This window comes from Myodes glareolus, chromosome 18 (assembly GCF_982192425.1).
Source record: "Myodes glareolus chromosome 18, mMyoGla1.1, whole genome shotgun sequence".
Classification (NCBI taxonomy): Eukaryota; Metazoa; Chordata; class Mammalia; order Rodentia; family Cricetidae; genus Myodes; species Myodes glareolus.
Window position 1 is genome coordinate 50,776,674 of NC_142043.1, and position 21,434 is coordinate 50,798,107.

General features: G+C 36.6%; 1 protein-coding gene across 3 annotated transcripts in view; it reads left to right on the forward strand.

Annotated features, from left to right (window-relative positions):
* The window catches only part of Ctnna3 (catenin alpha 3), a 1,405,098-nt gene that overhangs the window by 1,243,461 nt on the left and 140,203 nt on the right, over window positions 1-21,434 (forward strand). For all 3 annotated transcript variants that reach the window (XM_048451587.3, XM_087898188.1, XM_087898189.1), the window contains one exon: window positions 221-313. In XM_048451587.3, the coding sequence (XP_048307544.3) occupies window positions 221-313 (93 nt within the window). The remainder of the gene's footprint in view (window positions 1-220; window positions 314-21,434) is intronic.

Consider the following 21,434-nt stretch of genomic DNA (forward strand, 5'->3'; position numbering starts at 1 on the left):
TATGCATATATGTATATGTTTCCCCTTTATTATGATACTGGTATGAAAATGTTGAACTTTATATGAACTACTGCCTCTCTTGTGCACATAGCTGGGTTTGGATTTCAAGATGATATCTCGACTAGATAGTCACCTTCCTGAGGTCCTACAGATGATTTTCAAAGTGACAGACAGCCATACTTTATAGCCTCATCTGCTGTGCTTTGCTTTCTTTCCACAGACTCCAGAGGAACTAGAGGATGTTTCCGACCTTGAAGAAGATCATGAGGTCCGTAGCCACGCCAGCATTCAGACAGAAGGGAAAACTGACAGAGTAAGTTCTCTACAGAGGGACCTCTGTGAACTGGGAGTGGTCCCTGTCAATCCAGGATACTTGGACCTGGATTTGAGTTTCTGAAGCACAGAGAGGAAGGCCTCAGACTATGGGTATAGTGAGCCAAGAAAATATTTTCAGTTTCAAGAAATCACAGTGAGGGCTCTAATTTCTGGTAAGGAATCATTCCAAACTGCTTTTGATCATATAAAAATCCTGACTATGAAAGTGAAATTCATGCATGTTTGTTGAGTGTAAGGAACAGCATCCAGGATTTTGTAAATATACTCTGAAATAATTGGAAGCAAACTTTCTTACTGAGTCTTCTTCTTTAATGTTTCCTTCTGAGTTTCCCACAAAACACAGATGCACCTCCCTCAAAGCATACACACATGCGCACATGCACACACACACACACACACTAAAGTTACTTTTTTCTAATTTTGTAGTAAGATTAGTCCATGTTTCCCTTTCACTGAGTACATTGTTCTGAAATATCCACCATTTTTGAATAGCCATAAAGTAGTTGGTAATGTATGGGGTGGAGACTCCATCTTGAGATTCAGGCTTCTACTGGCTACTTGGCTTGTCCATCCTCTTGAAGTTAATTCCTGCTAGAAACTGTCCAGAACATAGTTAATGTGATTTTCTTCAAATTTGGCTGCTATCATTGTTTAGAGATAGAGTCATGAAAGTAGCCATAGAATTGTGTTTTGCTGAAGGTAAACTCTGCTCCGGTAGCTGGTAGAGTACATTTGTGTCGCTAGAACCAACATAAGTTTGAAGGCTGACAAGCCATTGTGAGGAGGAATTTTAATTAACACAAAGGGAATATTTTTCATCTGGATGAATATGAAATGTTTTTACATTCAGGTATTATACAAATATACAATGAATCCTTGGTTTAGACCCTTAGCATGAATAAATTTAATATTTCTTCATGTATAAAATAAGGATTAGATCAGATGTTTTCATGTTTCCTTAGGAACTTCAAATAAGATGACACATGGTAGAGGGTTTTATAAACCCTAAAGCTGCTTATGACAAGGCAAATCTTGTCTTATTTCCATGTTTACTTATGTCTATTCTGTTCTGGTTGCCAGTTAGATGGCCCTGTTGATTTTCTTCCTGGACCTTTTATGGGTCTTTCCTAGGAATGTTAGAATTGTTTATCGTCTTAAGACCATCCAGAAATTTCCAAGGATTGTGAATTTTCTTCCCTTTCTAGAGTTCCATAGCAACCTGTGTTCTCTTAAGGGATTCTGTGTGACAACCTCACCACTAACAGCAATAAGACAGACCACTGACTGTCAGATGTTCCGGGGCAATATTATCTTTCACTTAACTAATACCTCTGCTCCTTTAGTTTTCCACTATGTATATCCCAAGTGACTCAGATGTCCTCCCTGTCTCTCCCTGATCCTTGCCTATACTTACAGTGTGAAATTTTAGGCGATGCTTTAGAAGATCATTGTGAATCCCATATATCTACCTCCAATCCTTTGTGTTGGGTATTGACAGTCTTCAGTTTTACTCGTCACTAACATGTTCTCTTTCATTTGTTGACTGGAAATTCTTAAGGATAGTCCAGTGGGTACCCTTTGGACCTGAACTTAAAAGTTCACAGTAATGAATAGCTTGATAATATTTCTTTGGATCAAACCACTCTCTGGTGTGGGAGAATTGTCTGTATTCTGTCAATCATGTATTTTAATAAAACGCTGATTGGCCAGGCAGGAAGTATAGGCAGGTCAACCAGACAGGAAGTAGAGGCGGGGCAATGAGAATAGGAGAATGCTAGGGAGGAGGAAGCTCCTTCTGCCATTCCTGCCCAGATCACTGAAGAAGCAACATGTGAGCTGACAGCTGGAAAAGGTACTGAGCCACATGGCTAACACAGACAAGAATTATGGGTTACCATAAGATGTAAGAATTAGTTAATAAGAAGACTGAGCTAATGGGCCAATCAGTTTATAATCTTATAGAGTCCTGTGTGTGATTTTCCTGTGGGGCTTGCCAGCTGTGGGGTGCTGGGTGGGACAGATAAACCAACAAGACGGCCCTCATGCTACAACTCTCATTTCTTTCCTGACTACTGGATTTCTTTCCTTTAGCTACTGAAACTATTGCCAAAATCTAGTCCCCAGCTCAACTGCCTTTTATTGCCATGTTCTGCTTTGGTGGGTGTTCAGGTACAAGAAATAGTAACTTTGCATTCAATTTTCTTAAATCTCATATTAACTTTGTAATATTTTGATAATATCTGCTCAGCTTTACTAAAATTAATGAGGCTCAGACTAACATAACTGTTTTAGTTATTTGATTGCTGTGAAAAGAAATCATGACTGAGACAATTTTTATAAAGGAAAGCATTTAACTGGGGGCTTGATTACAGTTTCAGAGAGGTAGTCTATGATGATTATGGTAGGAAGAATACAGACATAGTGCTGGAGCTGTAGTTGAGAGCTTTACATCCTGATTGACAGGCAAGAGGAAGACAGTGAGAGACTGGGTCTGGCATGAACTTTTGAAGAACTAAAGCCCACCCTCAGTGACACACTTCCTCCAATAAGCTCATACCTACTAACCCTCCTAACCCTTCCCAAACAGTTCTACTCTCTGGTGACCAAGCATTCGAATTTATGAGTCCATTGTGAGCCATTTTCATTCAAATCACATTCTACTCCTAGATCCACATAGGCTTATAGGCGTATTACAACTCACACTGCATCTAGTTGAACTTCAAAAGTTCCCAAAATCTTTCACAATCTCAACACTGTTTAAAAGTCCAAAATCCAATGTCTCTTCTGAGACACAAGACTATCCTTAACCATAACTTCCTGTAAAAGTAAAAGCAAAAAGCAAATCACACACTTCCAACATACGATGGCACAAAATATACGTTAGTGCTCCAAAAGAGCTGAAAGGGACATAATGAAGAAAACTGGACTAAAACAAGAACAACCAAAGGCAAGACAAACTCCAAATTCTGCATCTCCAAGTCTAAAGTCAGAACATTCTTCAAATTTCCCGCACCTTCTGAAAGCAACACCCTTTTTTTTTATCCAGCACTTGTTCACCCCCTCAATTTGCATTGCATCATGTTCCCATTGTTATTTAGACCCCCAGGGCCTTTCCTTTCACTCATTGCAGAATTAGCTGGGTGGTGTCTTGTTTTGACTTTAACACCTTCTTTAGTCCTTTTAGCATTAGTTTTTTTTGTAAACTTTCTTCTCTTTGAGCATAAGTCTTGACTCCACCATAACATTTCCTGGTGCTCCTTTTTTTCCTCAAACTGTTATATTTTGTATTTCTCTTTGTCCCTCTTGTTTTTTTTTCATTGTAGCTCTGCATAAAAGTGAATACCAATATCTACATGACACAGTCAATACTAGGCTGTCTTGAAATCTTATCCATTAAGGACATTAATTCAAAACTCTTCAATTTAGCCTTAGGAAAAATTTAAGTACAAAGGCAATAAACACTACATTTGTTTTTTTGGCCAAAATATCTCAAAACTTATCTCTAATTGTTGTTTTTCTGAAATTTCTTGAACTGTGTTACCAAAATCCAAATCACCCTCAGCACTACTGTCTTCCATGTTCCTCCTAGAATGGCCTATTTAGTTCAACTTAGAGTATTTATTTATTATTATTGTCCAAAGTACCAAAGTTTCCATAGTCTAGTAAACATCATAGTCAGGTTTTTTACATTAACACCCCACTCCAGTTATCAGCTTCTGTCATAAGTAATGTTCTAGTGTTGTGAAGACACATCATGACAGAGACAACTTTTATACAAAAAAAAAATCATTTAATTGGAGTCTTGCTTACAGTTTCTGAGAATTAGCCAATAATCATTATGACAGTAATGTAACTGGAGGATTCTCTCCCTCCTGCCAGTTCCTGAATAACTACTCTGAGGTTTAATATTAATTATAAACTTTTTGACCTATAATCTCAAGCATATTATTAACTAGCTGTTACAGCTTAAATTAACCCATATCTATTATTCTATATTTTGCCAAGAGGTTCATGACTTGTTATCTCACATCTTGCTTCTCCAGTGGCTGCTGGCATCTTTCTGACTCTGCCTTCTTTTTTCCTTACATTTTTCTTGGATTTCCCACCTGGCTCTATTCTGCCTTGTTATTGATCAAATCAGTTTCTTTATCAACCAATGGTAATAAAACATATTCACAGCATATGGAAGGGTGTCCCATATCAAGGAAACAAACAGGCATTGTGCTGGAGTAGTAGTTGAAAGCTTTATATACTGAGCTGAAGGGAACATGAAGCAAGCAAGAACCTATTCTTGATATAGACTTTTGAAACCCAAAAGTCCACCCCAATGGCACACTTCTAGGTATACTTTTCTTTCCCACTTACCAGTTCCAAATAACAGACATGGAGACTTAATATTAATTTTATTTGTTTGGCCAATAGCTCAGGCTTAGTACTAACTAGCTCTTACAACCTAAATTAACCCATTTTTGCCATGTGGCATTACCAATCTTATATCTTGCACTTCCTGTTTCCTCTTCAGGTCTTGCTGTTGACTCCTCTGACTCTAGCCTTTTTCTTCCCAGCATACTCTCTGGCCAGAAAATCCTGCCTAGCTATCAACCAACATTTTATTCACAGAAAGAGTAACACATTTTCATTGTGTATAGCACACTTTCTTCAACAAGGCTACACTTCTAGGTCTTCCAATCCTTTCAAACAATCACATTTTCTACTTTTAGATGATTAAGCATTTAAATATATGAGTACCATTAGCAAACATGATATAACCTTAAGCAAATGAAACAGAAAGAAACTAATACAGAGTAACCAAACTGTGTTTGTGGGGGCATACCATAATGAAATCTAGCTTTTTATAAACAGTAAAAATAGCAGTAGCTGTTTTAAATTTAATTATTTTATAATATATGCAAATTAATTCCAGCACCATATTTTAGTATGTATCTACTTTTTCAAGTTCATTACAACAGACTTTATTCTTAAGTTATGATATAGGTAACCCAAAAAGTTAACACAGGCCCATCTCTAACCCAAATCACCTGACCAGAACTCATAATTTGTTTTCATAAGTTTCATAATGTCTGCTAGACATTTCATCTCCCCAATATTTTCTTGTTTCTTTTGATGAGATGATGTTTTTGTGACCCTTAATTTCATGTCTAAAAACATCTCTCTGCATTATATTCAGAATTTTTGTTTGTTTTTGTGTTAGTAGACAGTGTCTTTAAATGTATTTCATGAGCATCAATACTTTGGGGAAATACCATAATGTTTATCATGAACTTTTCTGAGAATCATCTGAACACTTCTACCATGCTCTGTGTTGAATTCATGGTCTCTGCAAAGGCAAAGTTTCAGATTCCTTTTTGTTCCTTGTATGATGAAGGACTCAACATTTTTCTGCTTCTTGTATTTTGCATACTCTGTTATATTGGATATGCACTAGAACAAATTTCAGACACTACTTAGGCACTGAGTGACAGTTATTCATTATCATTTTATTTCCTATGTTTCACTTCTAGTAGCTTTGGCTCAGTATCATCTGTTATAGTTGTCATCAGCTGTAAATGCCATTGGGTATTGTAAAGGTCTGCAACTAAAAATAATGATTCTGAGTCTGCAGACAATGTGGGGCAAATATTAAATGACCAATAGTGCATTCTTTATGAAATGGCAATTGGAAAGCCAAGCAAACATAATTATCCCCAATATGGAGCATGGGAATTTTCTAGACCAACAGTGTGATTATAGCTACTAAACTGGTTCCACAGTGGCCCAGGAGCTTGATTGTATAATAGATTTGTAAAAGATTGTTCACAGAGATGATTGTTTATTCTGTTCATTCTTTAATCAAATATAATAAAGGATTTTTTCTTCTTAAAGTTTAAAATTAAAAAGGCATGAAAATGGATTTCTGTTAAGACTTGTTATAGACTTACTTCCCAAACTTACTATAGTAAACCTTTTATGAATCCACCTTTTTTTAAGATTAAACTAAATCCATGATAATTTATATTTTTCTATAAACATAGCAGTTCTAATTATTGAGTAATATATCAAAGTTCACATAGAATCTCCAAGTTTGTATCTTTATAGCAAAAGACTTGGAGTTTGCATTTATTATTATTCTCTCGTTAAGTCTGGAGAGCAGAGAAGGAGATTCCAAGAATTTAAATAGTTTATTCCAATCATGTTGATTATGACAAAATCACTCACTCTCTCTCTCTCTCTCTCTCTCTCTCTCTCTCTCTCTCTCTCTCTCACACACACACACACACACACACACACATGCATACACACACACACACACACAAACACAGACAGATACTTTTTAGAACAGCATATTTAATATGCAGATCAAAGCTCTCATGATTTAGTGTAGAGTTAATAGTAGAACTTCCACTGGGAAAATGATTTGTGAAACCAAAGACCGGGTCATGAAATCATACCTATTTGAATCTTATAAAATTCTAAATGTCCTAGTTCTAGATCTTCTAACTGTTGTAAGGGGAATGACGGGCTGCATCCCATCACCCAGCTAGCTTAACCTCTGAAATAATTACACAGAAACTGTATTTATTTAAACACTGTCTAGCCCATTAGTTCTAACCTCTTATTAGCTCACTCTTACATATTCGTTTAACCCATCTCTATTAATGTGTATCGCCATTTGACCTTGGCTTACCGGCATGAATCTAACCAGCATCCATCTCGGAGAGGAGAGCCATGGCGTCTGCCCCACTGCCTTCTTCCTCCCAAAATTCTGTTCTGTCTACCACGCCCATCTAAAGGCTGTCCTATCAAAAGGCCAAGACAGTTTTCTTTATTTGACCAATGAAAGCAACACATAGAAAGAAGACCCTCCTACACCACTAACAATAGGAAAATCAGTTTGTTGATTCACATTCAGCATCCTTCTGGTAAAGTCCAATCACTCAGTCTCCTGTGGTAGATTGCTTCCCCTTGATAAATGAGTCTTAGGGAAATCGAGTGGGAAAGCAGGAGACTTTGTGAGGAGTAAAACTCAAATCTCCCAGCATGGAATTCACAAGAGGAGAGACATTTATGCTGCTTACAACCTCTTATTTTGCTGACTTTTTGTTTTGTTTCAGTAATAGAAAGAAGAAAAATAATCTAACTTCTCATCTACTTCCCTGATTTGAGTTCTGCCATGGGGACAGCAGGGGCAACAGAGGCTCAGTAAATTGTGTCTGCATTAGTAAGAGAGCAACTGAGAGAATGCTTCTCAAACCTTCTCGGGGGATGACTATGTATTTAGAGGTGATTAATAAAGTGAATTGAGAGAATGTAGGAATGGGAATGCAAAGAAAAGTGATTCAGCTTCTAGCAATGCTGATAATGTAAAAGTCAAGCATAAGGCATTTATAGTAACAGAAGAAAAAGTTCAAGTCTTTGCTATATTATTTACAACAATAGACTTTTAAAATGTTCTATTTCTGAGTCTCAGTTTTCTCATCTGTAAAATTCTAACAGTATCTGTTTTATGCGAGTTTTCAAGAATAAATTGTATATATGAGAAATTAATTCAATTCATGGCACAGAGAGTATATTCTATCGATCTTTATTTTTTAGTATTCTGATACTATAAGACTCAATAATCTTCCATAATTTTACTTCTTAGAATTTCATTGCTCCATAGATGAACATAGTTCATAAATTTTAAATGGACATTTCCAGATATAAACAAGTCATAAATTCTAAATTATATGTGCTCACTATTACTCCATCCTACATGAGAGTTTAATTACTTTTTGTTCTTCCCATCCATTTGCTGTATACCATCATCTCATTAGCAACCATGTTGTCATCTTGATTCTCAGGCTTACTTTATTGGTGTTAACATTTCGGCACTGTGTTTAAGTTTCATTATTTTACTTAATACTGCCCCCAAGTTGGAAGAGCAGCAATGATGGCAATTTGAACACATTGCTACAAGTACTCTATTTTGTTTCTTGATATCAATCAATTTAATTTACTAAATTAAACTTTATAATAAGATCTATACATAAAGAAAGCATGTATAAATATTAAATTTGATACCATGTTTAGCTTCAAGCATCCACTGAAACATTCATCCCCTAGTTAGTGAAGTACAGCAAGACACTTGTTTCATAATACTGAAAATTTTTAACATTCTAAATATTCCATTACCAAAAGTCTTTTGAAATGTTTTGTTTCTTTCTTTGTTTCTTTGAAAAGGGTAAGAAATAAGGAGATACTTCAAGAGTTTAAAAGGAATTTGGCTTTGATATGATTTCCAATGATACCAGAACACTTATGGCTATATAGGAGCTAAAACAGAGACCTTTAGTAAACTCCTTAGAGTAAATCAGAGAAAATTATCCAAGTATTGTTAAGTACTTGCTTTTTTCAATACTGATTGGAGACCTAGTCCTGTCATCTGGAAACTTTTCTTCTTGCAGCATTTTGGTAGCTTGACAACCCATGGATCATGTCTCTATTAGAGGTCTCAACCACTTTTGCAAAGCTGCATTTGCAAAAAAGAGGATTCATAAATATTTTTGCAAAAGTGGTTGAGACAACCTGATGGAGACAGGCAAGTCTCATGCTGGTGTTCTCAAACACCTCAAAGATACACAGAAGTTGAATTCCTATATTTTGTGATATATACTGGTTAAGAAAAAAAGACAGGGAATCTCATCCTGGCACTTTAGAGAGTTTTCCAAGGAAACATTTAAAAATGGCAATTTTCTTCATCTAGCCCAAGAAGTGCCCAGTGTTTCTTTCCTCCACCCACACAGCTTGGAAGCCAGTAGAGCTTAAAGTCTGCCCTGTCTCCTACAATTATACCAGACCATGTCTGTTTACGATTAAGGAGTGGTAAAAAGGAGACTCATTCAGAAGTACTTAATGAGGCCAAAAGTTTGTTTGAAGGTATCCTAAGCTGTCGCCTCTAATTGCTAGAATTGTTTGTGTGCATGAAGAAAATAAAGCACATTTTTAATTTCAACCATTGTTTGCTTGTCTTTCGGCATGGCGTTCTGCCACTTTTAAAAGGGCTCCCAAACCTTATAAATTGCAGCAGCCTTTTTTGTGAGTTCATCACTTATTTAATATTTATGCATGAGAGTATTGTAGCTTATAAACCTACTCTTCTTTAAAGAAATGTCTTTGAGGCCATTGGATCCGTATAAGCTCTATAAATAGAAGCAAATTAGGAGAGAAACGAGAACAGTTGCCTAGGTTACTGGACACAACCTCAAAATGTCAACACAGCAAATGAATTGGAGCATATCAAATCTTACAATGATTCTTGGTGGGTTAAAAAAAAAAACTACTGATGTTCACTGCAAGTTCTTGGTGATACCAATAACTACCTCATTATTGCTTGTCTACAGGCAGTTAGCCGAATGTCCTCTGCTATGAGAGTATGAAAAAAAAAACCTGTCACAGATGGGTGGTTTACTTAAAAATAAAGAATGGAATGGTTTTTATAAACCCTATTTATTATCAGAATATGCTTCCAATATAAATGTATTCTGAAATACCACATAGCACACGAAGAGACGTGACCTCATTACCTGCTCCATGATATAATTTGAGCTGGGTTATTAGGAAAAACAGTGCAAGGAGACTTGGGTAAAATTGCATGATGCAGCAGCCCTTCCACAGAAGGCTGTGACTTCTGGTCATCAGTCTCTTTTCATCTCAACTTTGCTTCTTTCAATCACTCTGCTACTTTCTGCCTTCAGTCAAGAGACTGTCTGTGAACGTGTGTGTGTGTGTGTGTGTGTGTGTGTGCAGTTGTGTGTGCATGTTGTATGTGTGTGAAGTTCAGTAGCAACCACCTCAGGTGTCATCTAACTTTAACTTTAGAGACAGGCTGTAGTATTGGCCTTGAGTTTACTGAGATGATTTGGCCGACTGACTACCTTCTGTCTCCACCTCCCCATCACTGGGATCTCAAGTGGACACCATTCATATCAGCCAGTTTTCTTGTGAGTTATGAGAACCAAATTCAGGTCCTTATGTTTGCAAGGCAAACACTTATGGACTTAGGTATTTCACTAGACCCTTCTCTGAGGTTTCTGAACAGCAGGTTCCTTCAAACCTCTGTTCTATGCCCCAAGGTTCTCCAGTCCTTCCCATCTTTCCTAGACATTCTCACTTAGTATCAAGATTTGTTATTTCATTAGCTCACAGTGCCTAGTGCAGTCCTCTCTCCTATGTTCTGCCTACACATAGACACAGACTTGGCTCTTCCCGCTAAGAGATGGTTCATCGGCATGTGTGACATAGTTTCGAAGGTTACATGTCTTAATCTACCCCACAAATTTGCTCAAAATATATTCTCTTGTGGCAATTTTAAAAGTTTATCAAATTCAGTCCAAAATCTAAGAGCAATTTTGTAGTACTTCCATAGCTTCCCATAAAACACATTCTGCTTCTCCCATTTTCTTTAGAATGTTCTAGGTTTATCTATTATTTCAATAATGCCTGCTATTAAGGCTGTATATTCATAAAGATTTTGACCTAGGTTACTGTGATGGACAACCAAAGTCAGAATGCAGTATGTGTTCAATTTTGCTTAAAAACAAAAACCACAGATGGGCTGAAGATTTTTCAGAGGTTAAATGATAGGAATTACAGTCATTAACTTTGCTAATTATTTTGACTACCAGCAGAAGTTAATATTTTGTGATGAATTCTCTGTCCATGATGAAATATGCCTTCTGAAGGTAGGCACCTCATCTTCGGGGGAAGCAGGAGAGAATATGGTTTGACTGGATATCAAATGGCCAATTCTTACCTTGTAGAAAAATCCATTTATAGACTATAAAATGGGCAAGAAGCTTTCAAAAATATTTGTTTCTTAAAGAGGCAAATAAATAATTTACAGTCCCAATTGTTACAAAGCAAGTGTTCTAACTATGGGGAGATAGAGAGTCTTGGAGTCCAGTGAGGAGTTATTGAAAGTTCATTCATGCTCAGGGGAGCATTAAGGGCATTCTGGTCACCTCTTTAGTTCAGGTACTGGCATTTATCACCTGCATTCTGGCATCAGGTTCTGACATTGTCTCCTTCTGTCATTTTTGTCTCCCATTCTCTACCTTAAACTAACATGAAGTTTACAAAGAGATCTAATATTTACCACTGTGGTAGTTAGTGGCCCGCATCATCTCATAGAGAGTAGAACTATTAGGTGGTGTGGCTTTGTTGGAGGATGTGTATCACTGCAATGGTGGGCTCTAGGTTTCCTATTCTCAGGATACCACCCGTATCTCAGTAAACTTCTTGTTGCCTGAAAGATATAGGACTCTCAGCTATTACTCCAGCAACATGTCTGACGATACCCACCATGCTCCCTGTCATGATGATAATGGACTGAACCTCTGAAACTGTAAATGAGACACCCCAATTAAATGTTGTTTTTTTTTTTAAATAAGAGTTTCTGTGGTCATGTTGTCTCTTTACAGCAACAAAAGCACTAAGATAACTACCATACTTAGGAAAAATAAATCTGAGTCTGAGTGTCAGTTTTTAATTAACATTAAATTCAGTTCATTACTGCCCTGGGTGAAAGAGCTTTAGATGCTGTTCCTACTTGTGTATTCCACGTGTTTGTTCCTTTCCAGAATCCCCTCATTCTACCTCAGTTATTTAGGCATTTGACTGCCTCTCAACCATTTCTCTACCTCTGAGGGACACGCTTCCTCAGAAGCTGTTTCTTCCCCATCAGTAAATACTTAGTCTTCAGTAGGGTTCTACACTGCACCAGCATTTGGGGAATCACATATCTAAGGGGTCTCTCTCAAACATGCAACATAAATATTTTCACATCCCATCATTACATTCATTGTTAGTGTAGAGTTTTTCAGACTGAACTTTGAACTCTGAGTTATTAATTTGGAGTTTAATCCACTAAGCTGTTACTACAAGGAGGCATGCATGTCTGAGTTCTCTCACGCTTAGAGTGTTAGGCTACTGTGTGGTGTACATTTATCTTGCGATCTATGAAGACTGATATACTAGCTTGAAGTGAAATGTACCCCATTTTCAATCAGCAGGTGGTCCTGTTCTGGAAGGTTCTGGAATACCTTTAGGAGGTGGAGTCTTGCTGAAGGAATTGGGTAACTGGGGTAGGCTTTGGATTATTTAGTAGTCCTACTTCCTGTCTGTTCTTTGTCGCTTGACTGAAGACAGAAAGTAGCAGATTCCTGCCACACATGCCTTGACCACTATGATAAACTTTATTAACTCCCCTGGGAATCAAAAAGACCTTTCCCATTTTAAGCTGTTTCTTAACAGGTATTTGGCCACAGCCACAAGACAAGTAATGCACACAGGTGGTAAGGAAAACTTCATCCTGAGGTGTCTTGTTTCTAAAGAACTCCAGTTTCCAGTTCTGCAGCACAAGCTGGTCTTTCATCCTAGCAGTTTACGTGTGCCTGATAAATCTCATTTTACATTGCTAGGACACTACTCTAAAGTAATGAGTGGCTGCTTACAACTTATACCAGGGAACACTGACCATAACTGCTCTGTCACTTTGCCAAACCCTTCAGGTGCCTTCTTATCCCTAGCTCCGTAAGGCACACAAATCTGCAGCATTATTTCTTCAACTGGAAAATAGTTAAGTCTTTACACACATCGGGGATACAATGCAATGTTTTCACATATACATTTACAGAGGGGGATGATTAACTCTAATTATTTAACACATCTATCACTCAGTATTTATTTTTGTGTTTATTTTAAAAAAGATACTCAACAATTTTGATATACAAAGTTCTTAATTTAAATACAAACTATTCTTTATAAACATATCCACCCTACCCCCCCTACACAAGGTTGTAGCTATTTTCTAATTGAAGCTTTTCTTTAAAGGTCAGTATCTTCCCTGTTCTCAGCCACTGATCCTTCACACCAATAGTGAAGAGTGTTCTGTCCTCTGTTTCTCGGAGAACTCCTCTTTCAGACTTTCCATTAAGTCAGGATATTGTGGCATTTCTGTACGAGTGTATCTTGCCTGTGATCACTTTTGTTTCAGATGACAGAATTTACTTCTTTTAAGCAGCATTCTGTTGTATAAGTACAAATGTTGCGTTTTCTTTAACTATTTATTTGATAATGTACACTTGATCTCATACCTCTGAATTTATATAGAGAATGTTCAGTGAACATGGAAAAGTAGACAGCTCATGGGTAAATAGATTTTAATTATTTTAGATGAATGCCCAGAAGTGAGACTGATATATGACATATTAACACTTTTCTTAATTTTCTGAGGAAACTCCACATTGTTTTCTTTTATTGCTTACTTCACTAATTTACAATGCACTTAATAGTACCTATGAGTTGTGTTTCTTCACACCACTGCCAACAATTCTGATGGCCATCATTCTAATGGGATAAGATGGTAGCTTAGCTTGTCAGAATTCAGTTGAGGGCCAAAAGTCATGAAGTTTTTGGTACTTCTTGGTATAAAATTCCCATGTACCTCTTGACTACTTGTTTGTGTTCTTCTTGGAAATATTCAAGTCCTTCAATTTTTTTCTTTTGAGCGTTTGTTCCTGTAATTATTAATCCTTTATCATATGTATTGTTGGCAAATATTTTCTTGCAAACTGTGAGCTATCGCTTATTATTATTATTATTATTATTATTATTATTATTATTATTATTTTGCTATGTGGAACCTTTTAATTTGCTGCAGTTGTTTTTGCTTTTGTTTTTTAAATTTTTGTTGCCAGAGCTTTGATATTCATGTTTAAGAACCCTTTGCTCAAACCAATGTCTGAATTGCTTTTGCTTGTTTATACTGGGACATTTATTTACATTTACATTTTTGATTAATAGGGATACATTGTGCAGGTACTTCAGAATTGTGCATGAATTTCAGAATTCATCTGTGTAATAAGAAGGGTTTACTGGGGATTGAATGTCAATGCCATCTCTTAGGAGACAGAGAAATGCAAAGTGGCAGAGACGGCAAGTGGATTTTGTATGACAATCAGTAGGATAGGGTGTATTTGAGGTGACATGGGCTATTCAGGTTGACTTAAGTCCTCTTTTGGGCCAGTTTTGCTTTATACCTACAGCCTTTCTTGGTGATAATTTCATAGTCTAGTGTCTGCAACATATGTGTGTCTGTATTGAAGCATAGGTTTTGCCTTGACCAGTTCTTTCTTTTTTGCATTTCTATTGATTTTATTGAGTAATACATTTTTCTCTGCTCCTCTCCCTACCTCTCCCCTCCCTACCTCTCCACTCCCCACCTCTCCCCTCCCCTTCAACCCTCTCCCATGGTCCCCATGCTCCCAATTTACTCAGGAGATCTTGTCTTTTTCTATTTTCCCACCAATGGCTGAGCAAGACCTCTCTGCAGGAAATCTCACCCTGCTCCACATTGCTTATCCTCAGAGTTCTTTGGAAGAACAAGACAACACAAGCCCCTACCCCCAGTTCCTACATCTTTCTGCTTAAATAACGAATAGCATGTGGATAACATTGTCAAATCCTGCTGCTTTGGCTCACAGATGCATTGGCCTTGGTGTGTGCTAATCTTAGGGAAGCATTCATCTAGGCTGCTGGTTTGAGCTGGGAATGTCATGAGCTACATATTCAGTTTAGATCTGCCATTTCAAATGAATCTGCATCTTACAAATAGAAAAATGGATGAAAGGGGAATAACCTTCACATTACTTTTCTTGTCCCTGTATAGAGCACATATTTTCTGATGGCCGCAATGTCATTAGCAATTATAGATGCTATAACCTCACTTTATCTATGACTTTCATCTTGACCACACTCTTTGCCCTCACCAGACTGAACACTTTTCATACCATTCTTCTCCTTTCAAAAGGCATATAACATCCTGAATGCTCTCTGTCTTTGACATTCCCCACCAAACATATTAATCCATTACTTTTAAGTTCAGTCTCACTAAGGTCCCACAACACAAGATCAGTGTCGCAGATTCTTTGCTAGAACAAGGCTTGACTGACCTTTACGTTATCTCCCATTAGTGTGTATATCCCAATCTGAAAACTCACGGTCAGTGCCTATACAATCCATCTCTCTCTTGGCATTCTGTCCTTCCAAACTCCTACTACTATGGCCTATTGAGCTCTTCTTGGAACATTCTAAACAGGTAAGAATTTTCTAGCCCAATTTCTACACTCTCTCCCAGTCCTCTTGCAAGCCAGTTGGCAAAGCCCAACTACCCGCCGTCAAGTTAGTCCCACTCATCAGAAGCATTTTTCTGTGTTAGTTGCTTTTTCATCACCATAATCAAATATATGAGGAAGGGATTTTTTTTTGCGTTTACAAAGCCTGAGGGTATGCAGTACATCATGGTCTCACTTGTCACGTGACAACCACAACCAGAGAAGCAGGATTGCTGAACGATGGTACTCGGTTTGCCTTCGACTTCTTGCTCAGTCCAAGCCCTGTTCCATGGAATAGGGATGCCCACATTTAGAGTTGTTCTGTCCAACTCAACCTAATCTGTGAAGAAAATCCTTCATAGACATTCCCACAGTTTTGTCTCATAGATGGTTTTAGAGCCAGTCAAACTGACAATATTAATTGGCTACTACACAGGGGAAGTCTGAAATTCGTAAACAAGCCTGTTCTCATCACATAGATAGTATAAGATATTGGCTTTAATTTTAAATAAATGATAGAGTCATTGGAGAGTCTTGGGCCAGGAACGACATGATCTGTAATGTTTTGTTCATGCCATTCTGAATGCTACGTTGAAAACAATATGGGTGAGACAGAGGAAGAAATGGGAGATTACAAAGCCATTGCTGTCATAAAGATGAGAAAAGATAGAGGTTCCCACTAATATTTCAGAAATAGAATGTTTAGAAATTGTAGGCTATGCACATATCATGATGTGCAAACCCCCCAGATTTTCTAAAGGATGAATATTGGATTTAAAACATTCAGCTAAACAAGAGATATGGGCAACTTAAGATATTTTGGAGCTTAGTACTGAGAAAATGTTCTAGATATTTTTATTGATATGGAAAACTTTGAAGTGAGCTGTTTAGAGATGGTAAAATAAATAAATTTTAGTACATCCGTTGAATGGTCTTTAAGGAAACCAAATGTCAACTAGGCAGACTTGAAAATTTCAAACTGGACTAGAAATCATCTTCTATGTATAACTTTTTGTAATAACTTTATAGTCTCCTAAATGTTATACTTTTAGCCATTACTCACTGTTTTTTTCTTCCTCAAATTAAATTTTGGCTGTAGTTCTGCTTTATTTGCTTTTTCAGGGCTCATCATCAACAAATTTCTCTGTAGACACTTGATAATTTCAATATTGGCTTTTTAGTAAGGGCACAGTTGACAGCTCACTTCTATCAGCAATGATTTCTCTAGATACAGAAGGCATACAAAACTATAATCAGGTAGATAGTTAATATACTTCAATATAAATTACACTGTTCTAAGGATAAGAACAAACGTTATCTTATTAATTTTGAAAAATAAATAGAATGGCCCTTGTTAGTAAGGTATTTTAGAAAACTGATATAGTTTATACACATATTATTACTATATTAGTAACCACAGAAAATCTTTATCAAAGTGCTTCTGTAGTCATTAAGACTTTTGCCACATATATTTGGAATGACAGAAACATATTCACCACAGACCACTCCATATGTAGTTACATATACATATAGACTTAGTCACATTTATGAATTAATATATACATATGAACATATATCATTTTGGATATATACACACACATATATATCCAAATGCCATTGAAATGAAAGACATCTAAAGGCCATTGATAACATATAATGGTCCTGTTGCAAGAAAGGAAATAGATGCAATTCTGTGATAAAGCTGTGTTTAACAGGTACAGAAATACTTCATACAAGAGTAAGATGCTGACATTAGAATCCTAAGTTTATATATTATAATTCTCAAATTTTAATGTAATTTGAATAGTCACATGTAGATGTTTCTAGCAAGGATGTCAAGAATTATAAATAAAATACTAGCTTTTAATTCTCTATTGTATAAAAGAGTACTTTGTAAATTCACAACTCATAATTATCAATAAGATAAACATAGCAAGAGTTATTAGATTTATAGACAAAAACGAAGCAAACATACAAGAGGGGGACAAGTCTCTTCTTGCTGGTCTATTTAAATTTACCAGCTTAAAAAATACTTTGGAATCTAGAGATGGCTCAGTGGTTAATATCACTGGATCACTGGCTCCTTTTTCACAGGACCTAGGGTTTCCTCCCAGAACCCATGTGACAGCTCACAATGGTCTGTAACTGTAGTTGTATGGGATCTGACATCTTCTTCTGGTTTCTTGAGCTCACATGTGATGTACATATACACATGTGTGCAAAACACATATTCTCTTTCTCTCTCTCTCTTTCTCTCTCTCTCTCTCTCTCTCTCTCTCTCTCTCTCTCTCTATATATATATATATATATATATATATATATATATAAATTAAATTAATAGAAAACTGTATGCCCTTACTGAATATTCAAAAGGCATATGTTAGTAAAACCCTTGTATTAAGAAAAGGTATGTTTTCTGTCCTTTGATAGTAGCTGTTATTTTCCATTCAGACTGACTAAAATTACTTTTTATTGATATTAAAAAAGAACACTATAATTAATTGATCTAACATCTTTCAGATTAGATACAAATTACTAAGCCATATCCCTGCTGATAAAGTACTAGAATTGCAGAACAGCTTTTGCAATCCTGTGTGATAGCGTAGATCTCCCCATTGTAGCTCTGTTACCTATCATTACCTTGATAATGGTTGAAAGCAAGAGAAACATCAAGAATCAGATAAGCACACCAGTGAGTTCTACCTGTTCGATCCGCAGAAATCCTGAGGTCATTCTGAGTCAGGGTTCAGCATCTCTGCACAAAGCATCTCTGTGAGAAGAGACTTCTCATCATTCACATGTTTGGCATAGTTGTTGGAATACTGGCTAGCATACTGCATGGAATATTGAGGAGGATCTCTGGTCTCTACCCAGTAGAATATGATAGAAAGTATGTGGTGCTATATGCGATGAAGACATCTCATGGGCCTGCTAACTGAACTATGTTATGATGTGGAGATGTTGGTGCCTTGTAAGTTTTTAGGTGATGAGGTTTTTATCTTCCTTTTCCCTTTTTGTAGATGTGTTTTACATACTCCCATGTGTAAAACAGAATGATTTGCAAACATACTGTGTATTCTACTACAAAAACCCGAAAACCCAGAAAACATTGTTCATAGCCTGTGAAACTCCCTGCTTGGGAACCTTAGGCAAAAAAATCATTCTCTCGCATCTCTTGCTTTGAAAATGTTCCAATTACCATAGATTTTCTTTGTGCGGTGTTTGCACATAGGCTGCGTTTGAAACGGTGTGCATCTTTCTGAGAGCTTGCTCCAAGTAGCCTGGAGTTGTACTTTTGAGAGCCTAACTAATTGGAGACTTAGGTTTATTTCCCTTTGGTGCTCATCTGTAGACAAAGCTTCATCTCTGTGCCGGCACAGTCTAAGTTAAAACTCTCGTCAGCTGCCGCTTCTTCAGTGGATGATCTCATTTCCAGTCCCTAATGGGATTGCACTTGAGGAACTCTTGTCTGCGGCTAAGTACTGCTCTGGCCCAGATGCCTGCCTCTCTGAATTCACGTCCAGCAGACAGAAAGAATTATGTTTTGTTTATTTAATTTTCTCACGCACTCTGGCCATATGGACAAATTTAGAATATTGTTGTTGCTGTTGCTGCATGTTTTTCTTTCAGCCCAGTATTTTATTGTATCCCACATCCACAAAGGGATTTTTTTAAAGTATTTCGAGTCTGAGGCTGTAACTGTGCCAGAAATTTGATGTAGATAGTTATTTTTTCAGATATGTGTGTGAGATAGATTTCAAGAAAACTGTGGATACATAGATTTACAGAAGTTCATATATTCTGTCTCAAATAGCAGCATGGTAACATGCTAGCTACATGTGTCCTCTATTCTCTTTGTCTATAAATAATTGCAAACATATAATGAACTAAAAATATTATAGTCAATTTTCTACAGTGCTCAGGTAGTTTTGACAAGAGAAAAAGAGCCTGTGCATTTCAGGGAAGATGTAATTATATAAATATTTTCAACCATGATTGATTGAATTTGCCCATATGGAACTCAACGAATATGGAGAGCAGAATTTTTTCCATCTAGAATAACTTAACAGAAGTATAAAAACTGGAATTGAATTACCCGCATGTCACGTAGAGAGAGAAGTTCTTTAATTGAGATGAAATGCATAAAGAAGTAAATTTTAGATTTTTATCAAGCCTTGGGGCATTTCTTCAGACAATTATTGGTAGCATGAATATTTATTGATAAGTATAAGTATATATATATATACACACACACACATATGTGTGTGTGTGTGTGTGTGTGTGTGTGTCTGTGTGTCTGTGTGTCTGTGTCTGTGTAGTAATTCAGCACTTAAATGTGTATCTGTGACTGCTTGAACTGTCAGTATAGCATATAAAATGCATAACGGTCTGGAGACTCTCATGTCCACTTTCATTTATCCTTGGACATTAAAGCAAAACATCACAGAAGATGCTGTAGAATATTAGTCCATGCTATGCATTCAGAAACTATTCACAGTGTTTCACCGTTTGCTCATTATGTAGACAAGTGCTGATATTTTCTGGGTATATTTGAAGCATGCATCATGCAAATGAATAAGTGGCCCTTGGTACAGCTACACCCACAAACATTAACCAGGTTCTACCTGGTACCTTCCCAGTCATGATACACCTCTTCTTTCTGCCTCTTTGTCTACCTGCTTCCTCCTTCCCATATCCACTCTTTGTCTACCTGCTTCCTCCTTCCCATATCCACTCTTTGTCTAACTGCTTCCTCCTTCCCATATCCACTCATCATTTATTTTTCTCTATCACAAGCATTATGTTAATCATAATGAATAAAATAGAAAATCCACATTTCAAAATTAATATTTCATTTTTGTCTGACAGTCCTTTTAAAGTACTTTTTATTGATAGAATTTTGAGATATGCTAAGGCTAACATTACTTGCTTAAAGTATTCTTTTTGATTTCTTCTAGCATCATTCTTTATGTATTGTCTTACTTTAAAAAATAAATGTTTGCTATTTATTCTTAAATATAGGCTCATGAGTATTTTATCTGACAGTGCTCATCCAATATTTAACTTTTAATCAAGTGACTTTTCTTAGATGATTTTATACATGTACCCGTGCATAATGAGCACTCTTACCCTTATAACCTGTATTATCTCTCTATCTCCCAGGCCCCCAGACTCCACTCAACGCTTCCTTACACTTTCATATCTAAATCATTTTGTTTTGTAACTCACTGAGTTCCGCCAGGGCCATCTGTATGACCATGGCTTTGGAACTACCCAATGACTGCAGCCATTGGTAACAACTAAAGAACCCATCCAGCAAAAAACACCACAATTAATAATAGCCAATGCCCATCATTAAAGAGCAGGGATCTATAAGTCTTCCCTTTTCTGTAACTGATTGTTGATTGAACCAGTCTTGTGTGGGCCCAGTGTACACTGTAGCCACTTTAATTTGTTAAATGTGAAAATCTAAGGCTTGCAGGTTATGTTGCTTTGTTGTAAATATTAGAAACCATTTTTTTCTCTCTATTCTACCTTGATTAAGTCAGAGAGGCTGAAGTTTTGTTTCCATTTTCTTCTTGTGACTCTTTATGTTGCCCCTAATATTTTGATGGATTTTTGCCAAATACACAACTGATAGACATAGATGATCTTAATGGCATTTTAAATATTGAATTGTCCTGATGGCATCTAACTGTCAAATATTAATATCAAGTGAAATGTATGAGATAGTAAGAACAGAAAGGTAGGGATAAAGAAAAATGGTTACAGGGGCAGTTTCAATTCAATGTGTGCGAACTTCATGAATGATTTCAAAATTTTCACTGTAAGAAATCAGTTTGATTTAAATTTATTTAATTATCAAAATATGAAAACTTGTACAACTGTGGAAGTTAGGTCACAAATGACTAGATGCATCAATAATTACTGGGTGAGCAGAGTCAC